Source organism: Penicillium pulvis (genome assembly GCF_028828015.1).
Source record: "Penicillium pulvis strain IBT 33274 chromosome Unknown contig_12_segment0_segment0, whole genome shotgun sequence".
In the NCBI taxonomy this organism is placed as follows: domain Eukaryota; kingdom Fungi; phylum Ascomycota; class Eurotiomycetes; order Eurotiales; family Aspergillaceae; genus Penicillium; species Penicillium pulvis.
In genome coordinates this window covers 2,411,392-2,431,654 of record NW_026643072.1, presented here as the reverse complement: position 1 = coordinate 2,431,654, position 20,263 = coordinate 2,411,392, and the positions used below count along the sequence as shown (strand labels likewise).

The 20,263-nt window shown below is 48.5% G+C and overlaps 7 protein-coding genes across 7 annotated transcripts; 2 read left to right on the top strand and 5 right to left on the bottom strand.

Annotated features, from left to right (window-relative positions):
* Positions 1-748: 748 nt before the first annotated feature.
* On the bottom strand, positions 749-1,132 carry N7503_002125 (CVNH domain-containing protein; the record flags this gene model as incomplete). Its single annotated transcript, XM_057061672.1, has 2 exons — positions 749-918; positions 991-1,132. The coding sequence occupies 2 exons, from the start codon at positions 1,130-1,132 to the stop codon at positions 749-751; spliced, it is 312 nt and encodes a 103-aa protein (XP_056925634.1).
* A 1,114-nt stretch (positions 1,133-2,246) lies between these two features.
* Positions 2,247-5,288, bottom strand: N7503_002124 (uncharacterized protein; the record flags this gene model as incomplete). Its single annotated transcript, XM_057061671.1, has 2 exons — positions 2,247-3,544; positions 3,608-5,288. 2 exons carry the CDS (start codon positions 5,286-5,288, stop codon positions 2,247-2,249), a joined length of 2,979 nt encoding a protein of 992 aa, XP_056925633.1.
* Positions 5,289-8,289: 3,001 nt separating this feature from the next.
* On the bottom strand, positions 8,290-9,861 carry N7503_002123 (MmgE/PrpD family protein; the record flags this gene model as incomplete). The annotated part of the gene is made up of 4 exons (XM_057061670.1): positions 8,290-8,422; positions 8,477-9,255; positions 9,318-9,455; positions 9,514-9,861. The coding sequence occupies 4 exons, from the start codon at positions 9,859-9,861 to the stop codon at positions 8,290-8,292; spliced, it is 1,398 nt and encodes a 465-aa protein (XP_056925632.1).
* Positions 9,862-10,321: 460 nt separating this feature from the next.
* Positions 10,322-11,495, bottom strand: N7503_002122 (thioesterase family protein; the record flags this gene model as incomplete). The annotated part of the gene is made up of 3 exons (XM_057061669.1): positions 10,322-10,681; positions 10,740-10,909; positions 11,162-11,495. The coding sequence occupies 3 exons, from the start codon at positions 11,493-11,495 to the stop codon at positions 10,322-10,324; spliced, it is 864 nt and encodes a 287-aa protein (XP_056925631.1).
* A 618-nt stretch (positions 11,496-12,113) lies between these two features.
* Positions 12,114-12,756, top strand: N7503_002121 (electron transfer flavoprotein regulatory factor 1; the record flags this gene model as incomplete). The annotated part of the gene is made up of 4 exons (XM_057061668.1): positions 12,114-12,159; positions 12,222-12,365; positions 12,437-12,449; positions 12,705-12,756. The coding sequence occupies 4 exons, from the start codon at positions 12,114-12,116 to the stop codon at positions 12,754-12,756; spliced, it is 255 nt and encodes an 84-aa protein (XP_056925630.1).
* A 225-nt stretch (positions 12,757-12,981) lies between these two features.
* On the bottom strand, positions 12,982-14,172 carry N7503_002120 (class I SAM-dependent methyltransferase; the record flags this gene model as incomplete). Its single annotated transcript, XM_057061667.1, has 1 exon — positions 12,982-14,172. The coding sequence occupies one exon, from the start codon at positions 14,170-14,172 to the stop codon at positions 12,982-12,984; it is 1,191 nt and encodes a 396-aa protein (XP_056925629.1).
* A 2,902-nt stretch (positions 14,173-17,074) lies between these two features.
* On the top strand, positions 17,075-20,008 carry N7503_002119 (CCR4-Not complex 3'-5'-exoribonuclease subunit Ccr4). Its single transcript, XM_057061666.1, has 3 exons — positions 17,075-17,124; positions 17,203-18,524; positions 18,598-20,008. Exons 2-3 carry the CDS (start codon positions 17,498-17,500, stop codon positions 19,785-19,787), a joined length of 2,217 nt encoding a protein of 738 aa, XP_056925628.1. The 5' UTR covers positions 17,075-17,124; positions 17,203-17,497; the 3' UTR covers positions 19,788-20,008.
* The last annotated feature ends 255 nt before the right edge of the window (positions 20,009-20,263 follow it).

Sequence of the window (20,263 nt, the reverse complement as noted above, 5' to 3'; positions counted from 1 at the left end):
GTCACCCTGCGAATTAAAGCCATCAGAGTATAAGGCGAGTCCATATGAATACTTCATCGACACTATGTATGTTTTTTTCGGGATACATTATCCTGCATGGCTGCTCCAAGCAAGGAAGGATAACGGTAGTTCAAGTGAAAGACATAGACTTATTATTTACACCCATGATGGGAGTCAAAGTGTCTTTCGAGCTTAATTTCATACAAATGATACAATATATAGATCTATTTAGGTAAGGATCAGAGCTAAAGTTATGTCTGATGTGTTGGCTAGCGTCGATAGATCTGCATCCTGCATGTGTCTTCACAAGTCCTAGGAGCCAATAAGTCCTCATAGCCAGCGAATTTCTACAAGAGGGAGAAGGCTTTTCTACTATCTTAGAATATGTTGCTCCAAAACAGCTTGAAGATTCTAGACTAGATGCTATCAACTTCATTGGGAAGATCTGGCGTTGAGGCTCTATTGTCATGTGCACTGTCTTGGTATAGCTTCACTGGGATGGATCGAATGAGCAGGACGACGATATAGGGTATGCAAAGCCCAACTTCGTGGTTTTTAATCACCATATGTACTATATTAAGAGGGAGTAAAAGCCAGTACTTTATCACAATAACTGCGTTGGGACCTTAGAGCCAAGCTAGTTTTGACCTCCGACTGTAGCAAAACTAGAGAGTGACAGCTCCATTGAGTCATACCTAAGCGCTGGAACGAACTCGTCAATAATATTCTTGCAAACAAAATACCGCCCTTACCTGACCAATTTCCCACCCTCGTTCGCGATGTAATCATTCAGGTCGATGCTCTGTCTATCTCCAAACTCTCCGTCTTTATCCGTCAAGATCGCCGTCAAGTTGCTCCCGTCGAGCTGAATATCCTTGGCAGACTGACTGAAATTTACACCGTCAAACATGAAACGCCCTAGTATTAGGTAGTATTAGTGGTTGCAATTCGCAATATAGACAGGTCAGGACGTGGAGACTGAAATCATACCATCGTCGTTACCAATATGTTCATCCAGTCTGAATTCGGCCTGAGGATAGCTACCATACACATCTCGGGCATAGCAGACTAGGTAGAGGCCATCTTCCCTAGTCTGGATATGAGCCCCTGTGCAGCTTTCGAAGAAAGACATGTTGTATGATTATAAGCGAGTAGGGAGAGGGTATATGAAAAGGGCATGAAGGACATAAACCTATTATTTATATCCAGGGGAGTCGAAGTGGATCTAGGTGCATGTGATAGATCGGTTAATGATTGGAGCTGAAGTTACGTTGAGTTGGCCAAACCATAGATATGCATCCTGCATGTCTTCATAGGTTGTACAGCGCCGGGACTAGCTGATTTGTACACTGTAGAAAACCAATCAAATGCCGTCATATGATTCCCCTCTTACAGTGGTGTCGCTTGGAGGCTGGCTGATCTCATGCACCTGGATCACAATAGGATACCTATCTTTCATCGACGTCACGGAGTTGGAGTTGCATCATATAAAGTTGATCCATGCAGGGGCAGATTGGTGCACGGGATAAGTCCATGGCATTTCCTCCAGCACAAGCCTGATCTATATCTACATGTTGAGGCACTTGATTAGCTTGCCAAGTCTGATCAGGTCCTCTAAACTAAAAGTTGGAACGATACTCCTTCACACAGTGCGCAAATGTTTAGAGCATCATGTTAATCAAGAACAGCCCTAGAGAGAGTGGGTCTGCTAAGGTGGGGGATCTGGGAGCAGCCAAGGTGTTCATTCTAAGCAGTCAGTGCGGGGAAGGGCGAGAGCCACACTGCCTTAACCCTGAAAACGCCAGCGAATGAGAACCTAAGAAACCTTGAAATGAATGTACAAGTTGCTTCACTCAGTTTTGACTTGAACGAGAGGTGATCTTAAAAGGCTACACAATGATATGAACTGGTGGTAATAAATGTAGAACAAGCTTTTGGTCTTAAGAACAGAACTGCGATTCATCTCACTTCAACCGGGCCTATCCAACCTGTATAATGGTACCGCGAGATACATGTCCGGTAATAACCATAAACCGAAAACTGTCGAGAGGTTCAGGGATCAGGAGATAAGTAGAAGCTGCAAGACAATGACCACAACCAGATGTAACAGAGGCACAGGAACAAACATGATGGACGGAGCATTCGAAAGGCAAGCGAAATCAAAGACCCAGTAAAGCCACATTGTATGACTGGGAACCAGTCATCATATGGGCCAGTTTTACGGATGAGACTTTGATGGAACCTTCTCAATCGCGCGCAGACTTGGGACTGCCACTTCCACTGCCGCTCCCGCTGCCACCGCTACCACTGCCACTGCCGGCTCCGCTACCGCGACTTGTTGCTCGTTGAAAGGGGCTCAACGAAGGACGGCCAGTCTGATACAGGAAACTGTTGTTATCCGAGCCAGAATGTTGCTTTTCAGACATCAACTCGGCCAGGTCGAATTGAAGAGACGGAAAGCGATTAGGCTCGAAAAACTCCGAGCCATACAAGCTGCTGCGGGTAGAACGGTTCGAGAACGAGCGGTCTCGATTATTGATTTCAGATCCGAAGTACGAATTTCCATTGCCGAACGGAGAAGTCGGGAACTGGGACATGAATGCGTCTTGTACAGGGCTGGTCGGGTGCGAAGATGTAGCATGAACTGGTGAGGAAGCCTGCAGAGGACTAGACCTGGCTGGAGGAAAGCTGAGTGCCAACAGCGAGCGGCCATTGGGACCATTTGCAGTAGACGTGTTTATCTCAGCCAGAGGATTTGTTCCTGGCAGATTACCCTCGGGAGTAAGGGGACCAGAGTCCATAAGCATCTGTTGCTGTTGCTGTTGGATAGACTGCTCGATCGCAGATGCCTGCTGCCAAAGCTGACCGGTACGCAGTTGAAAATCTTGCACAGATTGGCTAATGCTCGCGAATTGCTCATGGAAACTTATCTCCATCTTGGCTTGATCTTGCTCCCGAGCAAACTGCTCAGCAGCGCGACGTTCGCGCTCATTCAATCCTTGGGCATTGGCAGAGATTATGCGCTCGTACTGCTCATTGACGCGAGTCCGGCGACCCTGAAGACGCTCCCGCTTCTGGATAGTCATATTCAGTTCTTGCTCCAGCGACGAAACCTGCTGGGCTGCAGCAAGGCGGGCCTCCTGTAACTCCTCCTTTGCCTGGTTAAACCGCTCCAGTTCCCGATCAAAGTCGGCCTTTTGCGCATTCCACTGCTCCACTTCTTCCTCTGGAATGTTCTCCATGCTGTCTAATTGTACTTCGAGCGCCGTGGTGGCTTCCTCCGTTTGTCGAATGTTTCGCTCCAGTTGAAGTGAGCGCTGCTTTTGTTTGTTCTCATCGGTACCGCTTTGCAAGCGATTGTTGTAATTGTCTAGCTCCTTTCGAATTCTCGAAATGAGAAGCTTGTGATCATTCTTTGTCTTTTTCAATCGCGAACGCTTCTCGTTCAATTTGGCCTCGGCATTGTTGATGGAATTCTTCAGCGTCGTCGAAGGAGAGGAAGGTCTATAGAGTGGCTGTGGGGGTGTCGGTACTGCTGAAACAGCTAGTCGATTGGTAAGACATGTGTTTGACTCCAAGTATTCTTCTGCTTCCTGGGGAGACTTACCTTGTTCGGCATCAGCTGTCGCAGGTGTTTTGACGCTCATGACGCATATTTCCTCGTCAGTATCGCTGCGCACAAAGGAGCACGTATAAGCACAATTGGGGGCAAGACCGGAGACTTCGCCCCGCCATTGTACCATGCTTGGCCCCTTTGAGGAATCTGACACCCTAACAATGGTTGCAGTAGCCCAAAGAGCCCCGTTCACGCAAACGTAAAACGGCTCCACATCACCTTCTAAGCGTTCAACTTCACTAGAGCCATCATCGCTGAGATCGCCGGCGGCAAACTTGATCGAAGAACTATCCACATCCGTAATCCATACCAATCCATCATCCAGTGAAACACCTTGCAGATCCTCCTCGGTCATTGTCATACCACACGTCGTTTTTGAAGATGCTCGTGAGTGCTCGTATTCTCGCATGATGGTGACCTTTGTACTGGCGAGAGCGGCCCAAAACGGTTGGCGACTTCGAACTTGGTTGGCTTGCCTCCTGCGTTTCTTGGCTGAAGTTAAACGATCCTTGCCATCTTTGACAAATTGGCCATCTGGTCCCACAAGAGAAGTAGAAAGACTAGCAGCCGACTCGAGTGCAGAGTCCGGCTGACCCTGCGAGCCCGCAGAAGCCTCCGTATCCCCGCGTTTACCACTCCTCGAAGGTGCAGGAGCCCGATTCTTCGCCATCGAACGTCGTGCCATGGCCGTCCCCGCTTGTGCTAATATATGTACGGCGAGAAGACTCCTTAGCCAACTCGGAGACGTTGATGCTTCGGTACGTCGGAATTCGGCGGGAAGGAGACTCGAGAATTGAGAAAGCAGATCCGGACTGATGAATTTGGCGGAAACGAGGTGTCCCATCACAAAATCTTGAATGCCCTTGCTGCGAATGATATGAAGAAGCAGAACAATTCCAACGCAGAAACCATTGACCCCGCCGTTCTTTCCGGATCCTCCGCCGCCTAGCGTAATGGCGACCTGGACATGGGCGAGATCGATTGCGAAATTCTGAGCCCAAGTCCACATAAAGAGACCCCAGAAGAGAAGACAGAACGTATCCATGGCCATCATCGTCCCTAGAGATGGTGTACCAGCGGGACCCTGAAAAATGTCGAAGTTTGCAGACAGAGATCCGGCGGCAGCGCCACTGGGAGGCATGAAGGTCAAGGATGCGAACAAGAACTGAACGAGCGTAAGGACCATCGGCGGGAGTTGTAGCAGAAAAATCAAAATGGCGATAGTGTCGTACATGGGGCAGGATTTGAGGATGGTGGACGCGAGTTGAAGCGGGTTGATTGAAGCGTTTGACCCAGATCGTTTTCCGGAGCCAATGCGAGAAGCCGTGCCTGTCATGCCACCATTCTGCGGCACAACACCGTTAGCCTGGCCCGATGCCATATCCACACCCTTGCTATGCCCATTCGCCATCATACGGCCATTGCTATCCGTCTTCGACCCATCCGCACCCTTGACGCCGGCTACTGAAGAGGTTACCGCGGTATCGCTTGTGGAACGATTGGCGGCCAGGTCGAGAGGCGCGGAGGCAGCCGCGGAAGCGGCGCCGTTGGCAGGCGAGCCGTTGAGGTGGCTACTGGATTTCTGTTTGGTTACTTTCTTGCCGGGGCCGACGAGGCCATTCTCGTGTCGATTGCTCTGGTTCTTCCTACCCGCAGCAGATGAGCGTGGCATGGGCGAGCGGGCCCGAAACCCAGGTCCGAGTCAGCTTGGCGGGACAAGGCCAAGGACTGGGACCAGGCTGGAAGAGGAGGAATGGGCGAAATAGAAGGAAAAGGACACTTCTCCCAAGGTGTCCGGAACTAATGTCGAATGGAGAAAGTGAGAATGTGGGGGGGAAAGGAAAGGGAAAAACGAAGGAAAGTGGTACGGAGAAGAGAAAGGAAAAGTGTATGAGGTTTGGAGGCAGAGAAAGAAACCGGTAACGTATGGTAAGGAAAAAAGGGTGTCGATCATGGAGTATCGGGAAGGCGGTACCTGCCGCTTTTATCTCGAATTTTGTTTAAGTAACTCTTAGTCAATTGATCCCTACGTGACATTACTATTCTCGATCGGTTAATTATCTCCAGGGATCTATCCTTCATTACCTTTCTTCACGGCTATCTTGTATCGACCCTAAAATCTAATTTCGGTGGCGTCCCGTTCGACCGATTTCTGTTCTTCAATGTATAAATCCACCCCTTTTCACGTTGCAGCTCTAAGTAATGCACTCCGGATAGCTACGTAACGACTCATGGGTAAGAAAGCGTTTTTCCTTATCTCTTTTGCTTGTCATATGACTATTTATGACGGTCTCATCTAAGCTAGCAACATTTGGGTGTTTCAGTTTCTGCCAGGTATTCGTTTACAACGCAGTACAAGGTTGATCCGGCCCCGTATAATACCTGCAGTGTTGATAGGACAATATGCACGGGCAGACTCAAAAAGCGGTACCAAGATGTTGAACCCTATCCGACATTCGGGATCGCCATTTGCTATCAGACTGCCGACCAACCGTTCTCTAGGGCTTGTGTGCTGCGGGGTTGTCCTTGCGGTAAACCTGGGGACATGCATGGCGACACGAGTCCTCCAAGCCAGCGGATGATCATTGGGGGATTATTCTCTCGGATGAGCAAACCTGCAGAAAAGTACGCCAACAAGGCTAGACCGACGGGTGGCCTCATACTGTGTGTTTACAGAATTTTCCTCAGGGTCTTCACATGCTCGGCTCTTGGTTTTTGGAGGCTCCGCTCCCACGCAATGACCAAGACATCGCAGGGTGGAGTAGAGGCTGCGTGGTAAAGACACCGATCGCTTATCCGATTTTCCTACGCAGATCCTGTGTGACACGAGGACGGCCCCGACAAAATATATGAGAACCCCAAAACCTCTCCAGATCAACTTCAACCCCTCCCGAGGATGGATTTGCGTCTTGGCATCAAGGTTTCGCTGGTAGATCAGCCACCGATGCGGTATGGATCGGCGTCTCGGCCGGTCTTGGGTAGGCTTGTCTGTCCTTCTTTTCTATTTGCAGCGGTAGCATTTTCAGACTCTGCGCACTTAAGAGGTCGATCAACTTAACGCCATTCATGATCAATTTCTTCACGTAGGCTACCAGGCACATGAGCAAGAGCCATAGATTTACCGGCTCGAGCGGGATCCATCGCGCCACTTACCCGATTTGACTTTTCGTTCCCCTTGGACCCGATAAGTTAAAAAACGGTTCGACAGATTTATGCCGATCTTCTATTCGCACTGGACGTTCCGGTCCCTCTCCACCCGACTTAGTATCATCTCCGCCAAGTTTTATTTAATTGTGTACATTGTAGTACATTCTACCTACACACGTTTTAGTACTACTCTTCTTCCACAAATCAAATAGAAAAACAAAAATATTTCTCAATAATCTTTCAGCCACATTCCAATGCACAGACACTATTCAATCATTTATTTGCATGGCGGTGTGTCCGGGCATGATTGAGACTTCTCCTAGCGTCCCGCGGTCTCTACCAGGCAATCGTGTTCAAAGAATAGTATTGAGGTTAGTAATGTTGGGGAACTACCCAAGGATACCAGCTGATTATCACCCATATGTAATCTCGCTGCCTAGGTGGAACTATGATTTGTGCAGGGCGAGCTCAGTTGCTCTGGGACAAATTTTCCAGCTCAGACCGGGTCATGCATTTTACCTAGTCGGGTAAGTATCAATAGTCGCTGCCTTGGAGCTTCATAGAACAAATCAAGGGGCTTCCAAATATAAAAAAAAAACCCCCCAATATTCGAAGCTCTCAATGCTTTGTGAGACATCCCATATTGAACAAAGATGACAGGTGCCTCATTTTGCTAGGTAAATCCGTTCGGGGAGCCGAGCTTTGTTAGGCTCATCCCAAAGGTACAGGCAATAATACTTTGAGACATACATTCGAAAAAAAAAAAAAAGAAAAAAAAACATCTCAATGCACATACAATAGGTTATGAAGTTTCGTGGGCTTCATCCATCTAGCAGTCATTATCGCCGTTCACCTCATCTCCTAAAAATTCTTCCTCGTAACCCCTTCATCTTCATGGTCACCGAAACAAAGGTATCCCTGCCATTATTCTTCCTCATCACCATTCTTGCCTTCATCTCGGTGACTATCAGGAGCTTCTTCCTCTGTCGCATCTTCCTGTATGCTCATGTAAAGCCTAGCCTTCCCCACAGAGTATCTGTGCTTCCGGTACATTCTCACATATCGACAGCCGGGTATGCAGTATCGGTTGTATGCGACGGAAAAGAGTCAGCTTTGAAAAGATTTGAATCCACTTTTTTAGTGTATATGCTGCAAGTTTAATTTGGTGAACCCCGCCCAGCAATTATAATTAGCAGAGCTCATGGTGCTCAGGCTGGTTTGACACGTTCGAGCAGGCATGCATGGGTAAGTATCTTGGCTTACTTACTACGCATTCAAAGGTCACTAACTAAACCTCTATTTATTGCATTTTTTTTCACAGATGGGCATGTTCTACTTTAGTTGCGGCCGTTTTTGTTAGGCGCTTGGACTCGGGCTCACTTAGTAACATGACTCAATCTGGGATCAGCTCACTGAGCAGATCCTTACACTCACGTACGAGATAAGTGATAGTGATATCAGTGACACTCAGTCAGCACTCAAGATATGTACAGCATTTTCAACAGGCTCCAGCTTTGGGCTCTGATTTAAAAGACAAACCCCTTGAGATTCGTCTCCCGCTCCAAGTTCCATGCTCTTTCAATCAGCTGATTGACGTGTGCAACATCTGTGAATCCACCATAGGTAGCAAGAGCCTTCGTCTTTCTCTCAATTTCCTCCCTAAAATAGATGTTAGCCTTTATTCGCAAGCCAAAATACCATCAGGGACCATACTTTGTTAGAGGAAGCTCAGGATCTCCCTTCGCAAATTCAGCCGACTCAGTAAATTTCTCCCCAGATTTGCAGGTAACAATAACAATCCCCTGCCACTGTTTAGGAAACCTGCTCTCAATCTCCTCATCCAGCTCCATAGTGACCCGTTTCTGAAACTCCCGCAAAGAAGCATCCACCAAATCCTCTTCCGTGAAATCAGTAATCATAGCCTGTCCCTTCTTAGCCGCAACAGCCAAAACGAATCCCATTGAGAATTTACTCTGATGAACCGTTTCACCAGCTCCACTAAGGCCGAGCACATTAAGCGCAGCCTGATAAGTGCGCGCAACTACCGACTCAATATCATCGAACGCAACATTATTCTTCTCCATTAGACTCAGCAGCGCGTCAACACTGGGATGCGTATGTCTGCACGAGGCATGCCACTTGAAACTGGAGCTGAGAATTGCCCAGTCGGAACCTAGGTTTTGATCGATTGCCTCGGGGAATGTTTCGCCTGGAACCAAGGCAATGCCCATTGCCCGTGGTCCTTCGAGGATATCTCGAGGTCCAAGAAGGCCGTCGCGAGCGGAGTATGCTGCAAATATCCCGTCGAAGCAGGCTTTACCGGTGTGTACTTGCTTTGAGTGTGTCGCATCGAGGAGGAATTGCCAAAGGCCTGCTGCTTGTGTACCGGCTGTGCCAATTGCTGATAGGGTTGCTGCTGCATTGAGCTTTAATAGGTGAGCGGCTGCGGCTGCGACTCCGATGACGCCGCCTGTGGCTGTACTGTGAAAGCGCTGATGGAAATGAGCTCAAATCACCTAAAGAATAGAATGATGATGGTGTTTCAGGAAGTTACCTCGTAGTGACTTTTGCCCAAGTATTCTCCAACCCGGCAACCAACTTCATAACCGACGACACACGCCGTTATGAATTCTTCACCTGTAGCCCCAACTTCTTGTGCTACAGCTAGAGCAGCCGGGTAAATAACAGTAGCCTAGATCTCAGTTAACAAAATCCATCTAATACATGTAATTAATAAGCTAGAAACTTACAGGGTGCATGATGCTCCGATTATGAAGATCATCCTGCTCGACCACATGAGACGAAGCGCCATTGACCAGGCTAGCAAAGGCAGGACTGGTCGTAAAGGTTAATGAACCATCAACTAGTTCACTTTTGCCATTTGAAGGACCCATCTGGCGAGCGAATTGAGCTATGGCGGAAACGGCGGGGTGATGACGACCGGCAATAGTACAGCCTAGCCAATCTAAGAAGAAATCTTTGGTCTTCTGGACAACATCTTCGGGTATATCCTTGTACTGTAGACTAGATGCCCATTTTGCTAGACGCTCGGTACGTGTGTCACCCGATGGTGATGTTGATTTAATGGGTTGAGACATGAAGAGGTGATCGATACCTAAACGTGAAGTTTGAAACGGAGAATCCTGCTTTCAGTATCAATGTCAGTCACACTGAAAGATAAAGGAGGGTTGGCGCAAGAATGGCTGGTTTGTACCCCATCAGCCCTTCCGAGGTAAAAGCCGATCCAAGTAGGCGACTTAAGGCTGGTGGGGCAGTAGTGGATCTGCAGAGACGATTCGATTGGGTTTGGCGGGAGTAATCGCGGGGTGCAGCCGATGAATGCTTTTCTTTTACAAGAGCGATCCTAGTGATGTGGCTTTATGCTGGAAATAGTAGAGTATGCAAATCATTGACTTCGAGATACTTTATGCTGTTATCTCTTAAACAGAAGTCTAAATTCCATTACATCCCGAGGTCACTGGGGCCACGAATTCTACTTCGCAAGAGGCCCTGAACATATCACATACATGCAGGCCTCTCACAGCGGGTGACCGGAATCTATTGCTTTGCAGAGCCGGTGTCCTCTACTGCATCAGCTCGGTCCCAGCTCTCAACTTCAAGGGTCCGGACTCTGCTCTCGATGTCCAAAATCCGCTGCTGCCATTCCAACTTTGATTTCTCCTGCAGGTCCCAAATCCTCTTGAATTGTTTGAGAATAAATGGCGGAAATTGAGAGGCTTTTTGGTTCTTCTGGTAGTCATAAATGACGTTTTCCTCGTGACACCGAGCCGCGGGCCGTTGGCGAGCTTCGGACAAGATCATAACATGCAGCTGAAAGGCAGATTGCGGCGAAAGTGGTGAAGTAGGGTCGTGAACAAGTTTTTGGTACACAGTGATCTTATCAGGGGACTTCATGGGCTGCAACATTTTCAACGCGTTAGTCAAATGGCTTAGCCAGGCATGTTGCTTAACATACAAACTTGTAGTCAATTTTCATACTTCTCAGTATTAGCCCAATACCGGCTGAGCTGACCATATTTAGCCATTCCTTCTTGTGCTCGGGATCGATGTGAATGCCTATGTTGCGTGTCCAATTTACTCGAGCAGTCTCGGCGTATCTGACATATGTGACGTTGTTGACATGTCCTAATCAGGGAGCTATTAGTTGCGTTCGATTGAATATATAATCATATCTTGCGAGTCAAAATTTGAAGTTCGTACCCTAGAAGTATGTTAGTATGATCCAAAGCCGACGCCAGCCGAGACGCATTGAATGCGGTGTACAAAGAGCATAATCTTACCATGATGTCCTGTTCAACCAAGGATAGCAAACACGTCAGCTCCAGAAATATTCATTGAAATGTAGGATGCGGTAAGGATGAGACAATACCTGTTCACCCCACACCACATTATGCCGAAACAGGCCTCGACGCTTCTCGTCAGTCAAGAACCCCTCGCTCCCTGCAAGCAGTTCACGCCAGTCTCTCGCCAATTGCTGAAGAATCTGTCCACCTTCATCGACCTGGGCTGGCTTGAGGCCAAACATCATACATCTCCCAATTCGCCTTTTCATCATTGTGAGCCATCGGGGGTCGATTGTGTGCGGACGTGCGGCCGGGCTCTCGGGGATCGGGGCTTGGGCATTTCCTACGGTCGCTGAGAGAAAGCGACGTGCAGAAAGTGAACATGTCGACCGAGGCAGATGCCTCGAGAGGACAGATCGAGGTATCATTGTTGTAAGCTGGTGTGGAGTTGGAGAATCAATCGTTTTGAGTCCGGTTATCCTATAACCGCGGCCAAATCGCATGCCGGAGCTTGGGCCATGGCTCGGCTAGAACCCCGCCCCGAAGACAATAGTGATGGCCCGGGGTATGTCAATAGGTAATGCAGACGAAAATTTTACCCAAAGTATCGTAGTGGTTTCGGTAGTCATTTATGTACTTTGGATCTCTGAACATGTTGTTCTCCTCTACCTCAGTCAGTAGGCATGGGCGCCTAAGCAGTCGTGTTACATATACTACGTAGCTGAAGCAGCTGTACCAGGATGGAAGCAAAGAACAGCTGTATTCCCCGATTTAGTTGCACATGTGCATAGAAGTCATGAAGAAATTTTATCAAAGCAGATTAATGTTTTTCTTCTCTCATTCAAACCAGATAGGTCCACCAAATGGTTCCTGGGCTGTCTTCTAGATCCCGTGCCGTAATCTTACCGATAAACAGCTCTCCGCATTCCGACGTCACCGATAACCGCCGAACCTCCATTTCTCCTCAAACTCTCAACCAACCTGAAACGCGTTAGCCATAGTCCTGCGTCAATCGAAAAGCCTGAGAATTATCGAATAGGCTGACCATGGTCGCCCCGGAATTGCGCCGGCAGGTCATCAATGTATACAAAGGTATGATCGCGTGCTTTAGCCAGGTATTGCTTGTCGCAGAAAGCTCATTGAGATTGGCGAAGAACTTCTTTGGCTAGGACGCGAATATCCTCTGGGATACAAATATTTTCGAGATCGGCTCCATCGTGCGTTTGCAGGCCAAGCTCATCTCCAGGATGAGGAGCAGATCCGAAAGGGGATTGCTAGGGCGGAATTTGTAAAGAAAGGTTCGTACTGGTCTGCCGTATATGAGTCCAGTCCAATCATCGTGCAGTGACTGATCTATGTTTTCCTACAGAAGTCGAAGCATTGTAAGATTGAACTCTTCCCCGATTACCACCATTGAGTTTCACTCTAGCCTTTTTATCTTCTTTGATCGGTAATGGTTCGATGATGTCGTTGTCATTTATATTCTGCATGCCTATATACAGTGGCTGCTCTGGCTAGACACGGTGGTCTTGATTCGCACATTCTTTTTTGTCATACATCATATCATAACGCGAGCACAGCTTGCTCTCCCCTTGACACGAATTTCATCAACAGATGCTGACAAGAACCATCTCCAGGTACTATTTGAAGCGGTACCGAACACTGAAAAAACGGTATGAAACCGCATAATTCCCTTAGGCCGAGGGTGAAATATCCTCCAATGGCCATATATATAGCATGCATAGGAAGTGGAAAGACCAAAAAAAAAAAAAAAACAGTTTGAAGACAAGAAAAGAAAAAGTAGGAAAAACAAAATTGAAGAATTGAGGGGTATCACCAATACGAAGCGCACTCAATGCTTTACTCGTGCGCCCACCGAAACACCGGAATTTCACTCGTGGCTTGAGACGGGGTTCATTTCTTTCGACCCCACCATGCACTCACTTCGAGACACTCGCCACTGGCGAGTCCGCCCTTCTGAAAGAGGTCTGTGGTCATTGCGGCCCACCATCGGTCCCACTCATCGCGACCTTTTCCGCTGGCCTCGATAAGCATGGGCTCTAGTCCTTCTATCATTTGGACCACCGTGAGAAGGGCCGTTCGACGAATGGAGATCTGATCCGGAGTCAATGCCTTGCGTGGACGGCCCTTGGAATCCTTCCCTTGGCCTTCTCGCTCCCATCGAATATCTCCGAGTGGAATTGCAATGCGGCGACTGTCCACATTCTCTAATAGATCGACCTCGGAATTGAAAGACAGGCCAATGGTGGCGCAAGGCAGGGCTGTGAGTTTGCGCCGGTCGAAGGATTTCTCGACCCACGAGTTGTAGTCGACAAGATATTTGTTTTGGGCCCTTGTGAAGGGTGTGGCGGATGAGAATGTATAAGTAGCGGTCGAATCGGCAATCTCCTGGTCTTTCGACGAGGTTTTTCGGGCTGGTGCCGGGTTGGGTAGCAGTGAGCGAAACACCCAGTCCGAGTCCCACACTTCTAATATACCTCCCGATTTCAAAACCCGCAGTGGTTCACTTAGACCCGAGGCTTGTTGCGCCGGACTAGACGGACACATGCCTGCATCCTTGATAAAGACGAAATCGAAGTAGTCGTCCGGAAAAGGGAGGCGAGGTTTGCGAAGGTCATGTCGTTTGAACTGCCAGTTCATTCCCTGCTTGCGCAGATCTGGGGCCAAAGAGACAAAGTCAATGCCGACGAAGCCTACGGTCGGCTGGCTGCGACGAACAAAATACTCGTGGCATAGACCAGACCACAGGCCCGAGCCGCAGGCGATCTCCAGGATGCGCTTGGGCGGACGATTAGCAAGATAGGGATTGCAAAACGGGCCGCCAAAGACGCGCAGCAGCATCATCGTGCGCAAGGATTGACGATGGATCTCCGGCTGATCGCATGGCAAAGGATAGACGTTTTCCGGGTCTCGAAGGTATGTACGGTCGCCCAATCGTGCCAGAGGGTAGTTGGAGTAGTCTGTCAAAGAGCTCAAGGACGAGTTCGAGGTCGCGGCAAAAGTCGAGCTCAGGTTCGAGTGAACATCCGAGCCTGATGGCGTGGCTGCCGTGAATGATACTGTCCCTGTTGTCATCATGTCCATATCCAATTCACACTTCTCATCGATTATCCCCGGTGACTCTTAATGTGGATCGGCAGTCGGTCGCATTCTCGGCGTGCAATTGGAGGTTCATGAGCAGCGAGACATTCTTTGTCTTTCGTTTTCGTCACGGGCAGGAAGTAGATATGATATACAAAGAAAGGAAGAAAAGAGAGGAAAGTGGTAAAATTCCAAGTTCCTCGGTAGTAAGTAGGGCAAGGATGATGTAGCAATTTCGGAGGGATCCAAGTGGTTCGGAAAATATTCTTAGTGTAATGGTCGTGAAAAGGGAAAAAAAGACATCCACTCCCCGGACGTGATAACCAATTTTCGAGGAAACTCTTTCCAAGATTTGCAATAATTTAGAATCTCTATAGAGACTCCCAGGAAAGAAAAATCAAGAACGGAGGAGGGGGAAGGAAATGAACAAAGAAACAAGACCACGGCCTGGTCCCGACCCCTGGATCGAAAGTGGCATTGAACAGTATCCACTTGATTCCAGAAGAGGAGCTAGTCTGTCTTTTCACGTAATGGTGAATAACTGTAGTATTAAAATATAAAATAGTGTGTAGTGCAGACTAGAGAGTTGTGGAATTGGGGTAAAAAAAAAGGAGTGTATTTCCCCCCACCAATGATATGCATTGCTCGTGTTTCGGCTAAGCTCGAAGGAGCAAGGAAGGGTATGAAAATTTTTCTAGTCAAATTTAGGCACGCGAGGGCATTGGAATCCTGCAAGCTAGCTAGAAAAACGAGGCTTGTCTAACCCGCAGCGGCAGGTGCATGGAAAGGGTCGTTGACATCATGACTGGGCTTTTGCTAGGTGTCCACTATAGACTGTGCCACCCAAACTTTGGGCTCTTGCGCCGAAAATGGTAAAAGCTTTAGGATATACTTCGACACGACCCATTAGCCGAGCTATCCATGGTTTGAAAAAAGCGCTATAATCTAAGTACTATTTCCGTACAAACCATAGTTTCCGGCATATCCGTATAGGAGATTTGATAACCGATCTTTGCCCCTCTTGGAGGGGCAGAAGTACAGCACTACAGAACAGAATTCTCCAGCAAGGATCCTGGGTCGGTGCGTGCGTTGACACGTGCAGGAGGAACTTTGTTCATAGTTCGTTTCTACGTGGCGTTCTCCGTACTGTTTCATTATTTCCAATATTTGCCCCATGGAATCTTGCCACTATGCCCTACAAAACAAGTTTAGGCGAGATTATTGTTATGATATCCACTCCGTCTATCCGGAAGTGCGCCGGAATTGCGACGCATCAACGGTCAAAAGTACGTATATCTGTCTTTTTTTTCTTTTAAATAAACATTACAATAAACGTTCCCATGAACGTTACCGTTCCAACGGGGTACGTGAATACACGGGCGCCGGAGATCCCTGCCGTGTCCACCTACTCCATTAGTCTGGTACCGCCCGTGCTCTTATTAGGTTGTAGCCTACGGTCGGTAGTGCCTCCCAACTCCATGGCTTCTTGCCCGACTCTAATCATATCCTTGCATCTGTCTTGACCCGGATATGGGATCTGTTTATGTCCGAACCACTATATAAACTTTATATCTACCTTGAGGTATCCCCGTGATCCCCGTCGAGACTGTCCTGCACGTATCTGCAGCCTGTCACCTCCTCTGTCGATCTACAGAAGTAAGGCTTGCATTTCGTACTTTGTTAATCTAACGCAATGTTATGCTGGACTGATCAGATTTTTTCTTGCTCTACCCCCTGAGCTCTCAGACCCTTGATGTCGCAATACGAGGCATTCCAGTAGACCTGTAAATGTCTGTGCAGATGACCAACGCCTGCATAGGCATCGGTCGCAACGCCCCTCGAGGCAACTGTGCTGGTGTTACAGGGGTTATCCAGGTGGGGCTTTTGGTCACGTATGACCCAGGTAATGTTCACGCGCTCATCCCCGATCCTAATTTTGGGTTAGAATTGGAGTCATCAATAGTGCAAATGAATAACCTTTTTTGCTAGCCGGCTTATGTTGCATAATGTAGGATTAGGCTAATACGCTTACTGACGATCCACTCTAAGTGCTGATAGCCTTGCGATTATGCTTATACAATCTTCTTATAATGAGACGACCTTTTAGACGAATAATTAACCGCACCATGGAATACTAAGAACTATTGAAACCAGCCCTGGAGAGAGCTATGCGCACTATATTGTAAATAAAGCAGATCAAATTGATCGTTTTGTGTACGTATAATGTATAATTGTAGACTATGAATGCTGTGTCACACACTACTCGACTGTTAAGACAGGATTTGTTTAGACACACGCCGTGGTTTTAAGGACATCTGTCAAGTCAGAAATATTCACCTTTTGCGATGATTGCAATGCTGAGAGCGACTGTGTTCCGGACCACCAGTTCGCTTTGCATTACGTGCAGGAAACCGTTACCCGGAAGGTTCGGTCTTCGATGATATATATGCTCGATGACTTCCATGCTTTGCGATGGTCTCCACTGTCCATGATTACATTGTTTTGCGATGGTTCCCAAGCTTCAAGATCCTTCTACCTTGGTATACCTCTCACCATAATGATTCATTTGGATACAATCCTTCCAACATGGTCATAGCCAAAAGAAATGCGACTTGTGTCAATTGCCAGATGCGCCCGCCCAAGACTCAAGCGCCTGAAACACAAGGCATCAACCTCATGACCAGGTTCAATGCACTGGACCAGCACTTGCTCTGAATCAAGCGCTTGTACACCATGATGATATGTCTCAATTATCAGCTCACAACTTCTCTAAGTAAAGTCGTGAAGCGTGGACAATTGAAGCTGAGCGGAGCCAAGATGGGAAGGCGGTCTTGGCAATGGATCCGGACAGGTTATATCACGTGAGGCAACTCCCGCCTTCGATGCAAACCGCCCAAGACTGTCATCTCGACCCAAGACCGCTTAGCCTACAACCCAGCGAACTGAGAGACAATCGTACGAATGGCCCTAATATCCAGTCCCTGATCATTTTGAGCTCCACACTGACCTTTTGCCCCCGCTCGATCTTTCCAGATTGCGATCTCAAGCGACCTGTGACTCCGCCCGCCCTCCGCCCTTAGGTATCTCAACCTCAACTCAGACCACAAATCCGCGATCCATCCGGTTGTGCCAGGTCTGTGGCTACTGGCCTTCATTGTTTTCTTCCAAACAGGGTCACTTCACTGCGGGCTCTATGTGGAAGAAGAGAAGAGACCGTGCTCGATTCTTTACTCCTCTCATCACCTCCTCCAACCCGACTTTCGCGCTCCCCGCCCGCCCCCCGGTTATCCACCAGGGAAATCAGCCACGGTTTCGTCTGCCACGTTAAATGGCAGATGGTACCTACAGGTTCCAGCAGCCTGGGGCCGGGCCGTTTTCCTTCCAAACACAACCACAGCATCACACTCACCAACGACACGCCATTCCAAACGGGACCAATTCTCCGGTTCGACTAAAGCTCAATCACGACACCCCTTCCCCTTCTCGATCACCCCCCGTTAACCAATCAGCCGCACTGCCCTTCAACATGTACCAAGGTCAACACATGGTGATGAATGGCGCCCAGGCCCACCACCAGCATCAGCACCAACAACAGCGCTATGGTGGTGGAATTGGCATGCCAATTTCCAAGTTCCAATCGCACCATACTCAACAACAAATCCACGCATCCCATTCCCAAGCCACACACACATTTACTCAACAGAACTACTCGGCTGGGGTATTGCCGACATCGAACGCTCAATTCACCCAGAGTCACCTCCAGAATGGTGGCCCAACTATTGGCGATGACGACTTGGAAGGCTCTATGAGCGAGCATTGGCAAGAACAACTCCAGCTTCATGCGGAGTCGCGAAATTCCTCTTCTCCTCATTACTATGCTAGGATCATGGCGCAGCAAACCAAGGGCGTCACGATGCTCGCCGGCCAGACAGATGAGACTACGGTTGAGAAGCCCTCTTCACGACAAGGATGGAATGCGATCGACTTTGGCGGACAGGGCTTACGTGCCATCTCCACCTCATTGTTTGGGTACGACTTCCTTGAGAAGGTGTACCTCAATCATAACAAGCTAAAGGCGCTTCCTTCTGCAATCGGCCAACTGCGAAAGTTAACCCATCTCGATCTTTCTGGGAATGAATTAACAGAGCTTCCAGAGGAGATTGGCATGTTGACCAACCTCAAGAAACTTTATCTCTTCGATAACAACATTCGCACACTTCCATACGAGATGGGATACCTATACCGCTTGCAGACTCTAGGCATTGAGGGTAACCCCCTGAATGAGGTTCTCAAATCTCAGATGATGAAAGATGGGACAAAAGCTCTAATCAAATACCTCAGGGAAGAGATGCCTGGTATGTTGCCATTGTTCTATTTGCCTTTTAACCGCGCGCATTATTTTCTCTAACAGGTTTGTCCCCGCTCTAGTACACTTGCCTCCCCCGGATCGTGACTGGGTCATCCTTGACGAAACTGCGAGCTCAAACAACAGCCCCGCCGAGAAAATCACCGTTCTATCATACAACACCTTGTGTGACTCCTCTGCCACCGCCTCCCACTATGGCTACGTCCCTTCACGCGTTCTCTCTTGGGAGTTCCGTCGTGAACTCATCCTTAACGAATTACGATCTCACAGCTCGGACATTGTCTGTCTTCAGGAGGTGGACCAAGGAAGCTACAACAACTTCTACCGAGAACAACTTGCTTACAGTGATTACAAGGGTGTCTTCTGGCCCCGAGGGCGTGCCATGGGTATGCAGGAAGAAGATGCGAAGGCTATTGATGGTTGCGCAACTTTCTTTAAGGGAAGCAAGTACATTCTTTTGGATAAGCAACTTATCAACTTCGGTCAAACCGCCGTACGCCGACCCGATGCTAAGGGCCAGGACGACATCTACAATCGACTCTGGCAGAAGGACCACATCGCAGTAGTCGTTTTCCTCGAGAACCGACAGACTGGAGCTCGCTTCATGGTCGTGAATTCTCATCTCTACTGGGACCCGGCGTTCAAGGATGTGAAGCTCATCCAGACTGCTATTTTGATGGAGGAGATTACCAAGCTTTCCGATAAGTACGCGAAATGGCCAGCCTGCACAGACAAGACCGCATTCCGCTTCTCCGAGGCAGAAAGTGGTTCTGAGAACACCCCGATTGTGGAGCCTGCACCGTCGAAGGAGTACTCCAGCGGTGATCAGATCCCACTCCTAATGTGTGGTGATTTCAACTCATCGCCAGGGTCTGCCGCATACACTGTGATTGCGACTGGAAGGCTTGATGAAGATCACCCGGAGCTTAAGAACCGCCTTTACGGCAATTTGAGCACGGTCGGAATGACACATCCATTCCAACTTAGGTCTGCCTACGACGCTATCGGGGAATTGAGCTTCACCAACTACACACCCGACTTCAAGGATATCCTTGACTATGTGTGGTACTCATCCAACACGCTTCACGTTTCCGCCTTGCTTGGCGAGGTCGACAAGGAATACCTACGCCGAGTGCCAGGTTTCCCCAATTTCCATTTTCCTAGTGATCACGTTGCATTGTTTGCGGAGTTTACTCTTAAAGGAAAGAAGGGCAAGGTTGTGGAGGCAGATTTTGGGCCGCAACGACACTGATGGGATGACCGGAGCATATGAATCTTTGGAGATGGGTGTTTGTGTAGTCGGGTTTTCTCTGCTTTTTTCTTTTTCTTTTTTCTGTTTATCTCGGAATCTTTGCGGCAGTGGGGGAGATTTTATCCCTCTGTCTTGTTTGTTACATCGTCTTTTATCTTTCTTCAGTGTGTGTCTTTTTTTCACCGTGATTATGAATGTCCTCTCTATCTTCCTCCTCTTTCCTATCTCTGTCTTGCTCGTTTGCTCTCCCTCTCCTCCATCCTCCTTTCTCGACTCGCTGCCGAAACATCTCCAATCCGAAGTAGTCTACGGCACCAGTCTCGCTTTCCCACATCCTCCTTGTCTCTGTGTTTCTCCCACTGCTCTTCTCGTTAGGTTTTCCTGATATCTCTCGGTTTCACATCTCACCTAATCTGTAACGTCATATGACGGCTTCATGACCTAGGTGAGGGGGTTGGTGTTCAGGTGGAACAGGT

Coding starts and splice junctions, on each gene's coding strand:
- N7503_002119 (XM_057061666.1), top strand. CDS start 17,498: ATGGCAGATGGTACCTACAGGTTCCAGCAGCCTGGGGCCGGGCCGTTT. Junction 18,525..18,597: donor CCTCAGGGAAGAGATGCCTG/GTATGTTGCCAT, acceptor TCCCCGCTCTAG/TACACTTGCCTCCCCCGGAT.